Source organism: Aplysia californica, unplaced genomic scaffold (genome assembly GCF_000002075.1).
Source record: "Aplysia californica isolate F4 #8 unplaced genomic scaffold, AplCal3.0 scaffold00063, whole genome shotgun sequence".
Classification (NCBI taxonomy): Eukaryota; Metazoa; Mollusca; class Gastropoda; order Aplysiida; family Aplysiidae; genus Aplysia; species Aplysia californica.
In genome coordinates this window covers 1701993-1705345 of record NW_004797333.1, presented here as the reverse complement: position 1 = coordinate 1705345, position 3353 = coordinate 1701993, and the positions used below count along the sequence as shown (strand labels likewise).

General features: G+C 42.8%; 1 protein-coding gene across 1 annotated transcript in view; it reads left to right on the top strand.

Annotated features, from left to right (window-relative positions):
* The window catches only part of LOC101861344 (protein neuralized), a gene marked incomplete at its 5' end in the record, with an annotated part of 3515 nt that extends 822 nt beyond the window's left edge, over positions 1–2693 (top strand). The window contains 3 exon segments of the mRNA XM_013079795.2: positions 160–358; positions 1046–1165; positions 1704–2693. Of these exon segments, the coding sequence (XP_012935249.1) occupies positions 160–358; positions 1046–1165; positions 1704–2179 (795 nt within the window).
* Between the last annotated feature and the right edge of the window lie 660 nt (positions 2694–3353).

Sequence of the window (3353 nt, the reverse complement as noted above, 5' to 3'; positions counted from 1 at the left end):
GCACGCGCGCACACACACACACACACACACACACACACATTGTGTATGTGCACACCCATACACACATACTCTTACACCTCTTCTCTTCCACACACATGTATACGCAACATTCAATATCCGTAAACAGCTCACACGTCTATTATTGCTCTTTTTCTCCAGGTTCTAGGCATTGACAGATCGTACATTGGTGGGCTCGGGTTTGGACTGACAGCTTGCAACCCTGCAACAGTGACAGAAGCCAGTCTGCCCGATGACTCGGACCTGTTGCTAGACAGGCTGGAGTACTGGGTTGTCAACAAAGACGTCTGCCGCAACCCGGAAGAAGGCGATGAATTAAGCTTTTTTATATCAGAGGAAGGTCAGTCCTGCTCACTCTGTCATTTTTGTTATGATGTTTGGATGGGGTGGATCAATAAAGGTTTGAGATGGGAGTTTTATAGAAGTGAAAGGATGTATTTCGGCATTTTTGTTTTAGTATAGAAGAGGTACACAGAGGGGCAGAGTGCAAAAGGAAAAAGCTGGGTTTTTATATTTTGATAATTCAGAAACCAAGTTCGTACGTTAAGTGCTGATTTCATATAAAAGGAAGTATTTATTTGCACTGATGCGATTTCACCACACAAAGGGCTGTGTACTGGCTGGTAAAAATATAACATTGTTTGCTGTCAGAGTGCAGTGCCCACTCTTTTTGTCTGGACCTTGCAGGTTCACCTGAAGGATCTTTACAGAAACCCAAAGCTCACATGGGAAATTTGGTGGTAGAATGGAGAAGAATCGGTTACCTCTGCCTGACACACTACCATATCATTTAACTCTGCTTGAATGGAAAAGGTTGGCCTATCTGGACACCATTATAAGTTACTTAATGCTCGAGATTGTATGAAACACTAAAGATGTGTCAATGTTCAAAGGGAATTCCTTTCTAAGAACAGGCTTTCATGCTGGCGAAAGAAAGAGATTTTTAGGCATACATCGGCCCTTCTGTACATACAGCGTTGCAGTCTGAAGAGTCACTTACACTAATTGTTGACAACTTGCTCCCCAGGTGAAGTTCGCTATGCCAGGAACAACCACAGTCCAGTTACGCTGATGCATGTCGACAGAACCCTGCCCCTGTGGGCATTTTTTGATGTCTATGGCAACATACAGAAGATCAAGGTCGTGGGTACGTACAGCTTGTCTTTACTAGATTTTCATTCAAAATATGTTTTCTCTCTGAAATGTTACATTCCTTTGGCTTTAATGTGCTTTAGAGTATGGAGTGGGGTAAGACATTGAAGGAAGTAATAGTTCATATTTCCTATGTTATTTGCACTATGTTGTCCACATAAAGTGAAATGTTTCGAGACAGAGTTCGCAATGATTTCTGTATAGAGATTCATTATGTTTATGCTGTCTTTTTAGTTTCACTTTTCGCCTTTCCCCAGCCTTTTCCTTAAATTTGAGACTAGTTGGGTTTTTTTTTCACTTACCTTTTCACCTGACCTTTGAAATAGCAACTTCAGAAAATTTTAGTCCATCTTCAGATACACATATTTTATATGAAGTCATATGTTCAAGTTATGGGACTGAACTGTAATATACTTTGAAAGTAATTTCATGATTTGCTAGCAACTTCATTCTTTAATGACTTCATTCTTATGAAATTGTGTTCTTATGTTGTCATGCTCTGACTTTGATCTCATCTTTTCCACCCCGTGCAGGCACAACAAGGGCTGCAGTCCAAGGTCGTCTGGCCAGATCTCAGTCCCTGACGGGGTACAACAACCTGCCTCCAGGCACAAGTGGCTCGGCCCCGACGTGCTCCTCTGCCGGACTGTCTGTGGCGATGCCCCCACACGGCACAGGTGCACCCCCCAGCTCTCTCCCTGCCCACATCCTCAGAAGCAATAGCGTTCCCGTCTCATGTCATCCCTCCCCGCAGGACTCGGGTGATGGCCGTCGATTCCCTTCGCAGCCCACTTCATTACCCAGCACCCCGCTGTCTCCCTCGACTCAGGCTGAGGAGGGGGCGGCCGACTGTAAAGTGTGCTGGGAGCGCTCTATCAACTGTGTGCTCTACACTTGTGGCCACATGTGTTTGTGTTTTGACTGCGCTGTTCACATCCGCAGCGAGAAGGGACTATGCCCTATCTGCCGACAAGAAATTGTGGATGTCATCAAGATCTACCGCTCATAGCACCAGGGCTTGCTTCGTCTTTTGTGGTTAACAGTTGTTTTTTTTTCGGCTTTTCTTTTTTTGGGAATTTTCAACATTGCTTTCGCCAACTGCATTTTTGGAAATTATGGGATTCAAATTTTCTTTGCAAAGTAAAGGACAGCTGCTATGTGACAACTGGTTTTTAAAAATTCAGCTTTGAAATTTTTAGTTTTTGATTAATGATTTATGTTCAGAGGAAATGGTTGCTGTTGCTGATACTGTGCAGATGTGTTACAATGCATGTGAACTGCTTTGTAAATTAATCTGAAGAGTTCTAATTTGAGGGAAGTGCTTTTTTGTCTAATTGCATCTTGGTTTGCATGTAAATGAAAGCAATATTAACTGCATTATGCTTGATTGAAGTCTGTGAGAATTTTTATGAAGACAATTGAAAGCCCTTTATGTACCTTCCTCTTCTTTTGCTCCTTCTTCTACTTCTCCTTCTCTTTCTCCTTCTCCTTCTTCTTCTTTTTCTTCTTTTTCTTCTTCTCCCTCTTTTTCTTCTTCTTCTTCTTCTTTTTTTTTTTAAATTTGCCCAGATGACGGCTGGAAGGACTTAAATCTTTTCTATTTTTAAACTGTCAAGGGATCTTTAACATATGAAACTTTTACACGAGACCTTTGAAGTTGTTTGTACTTATCACAGAGGACTAGCTAGGTGATCTAGGATCAGGGGGTGTAGAAAACTTGAGGAAAAAACCCTATGCTGATGGGGATGGAACTCATGACCTCTGGGATGACACGCAAACACTATACCTGCTGAGCAACTGAACCCCCTCTCTTCTCCTTCAATCTTATTCTGCCTTTTTAGATCTTTTTTTTCCTTCTGTTCTGGATGAAGGGTTAGCGTAGGTGGCCTTGTGGTTAGGCTACCGGACTCGAGGTTATGGGTTCGGGAGGTCGAGCTGCGGGCCGTCGTTGTGTCCTAGGGAAAGTCACTTAACGTGAATTTTTCTCACTTTACCCAGGTGGGAATGGGTACCCGGCCATAGACAGCTAAAGATCTTGTCAGTTTGTTAGTGTTTTAGCGCCTATAAATATGAAATGGCTGCGTGCACTGTATGCTTCCAAGGAAGTTGAGGTTGTTTCAGAATGCTCTCAGGTCTGCTGGGATAATAGTATAGATTGTGAAGTGCATAGAGCTTGTTGTTGA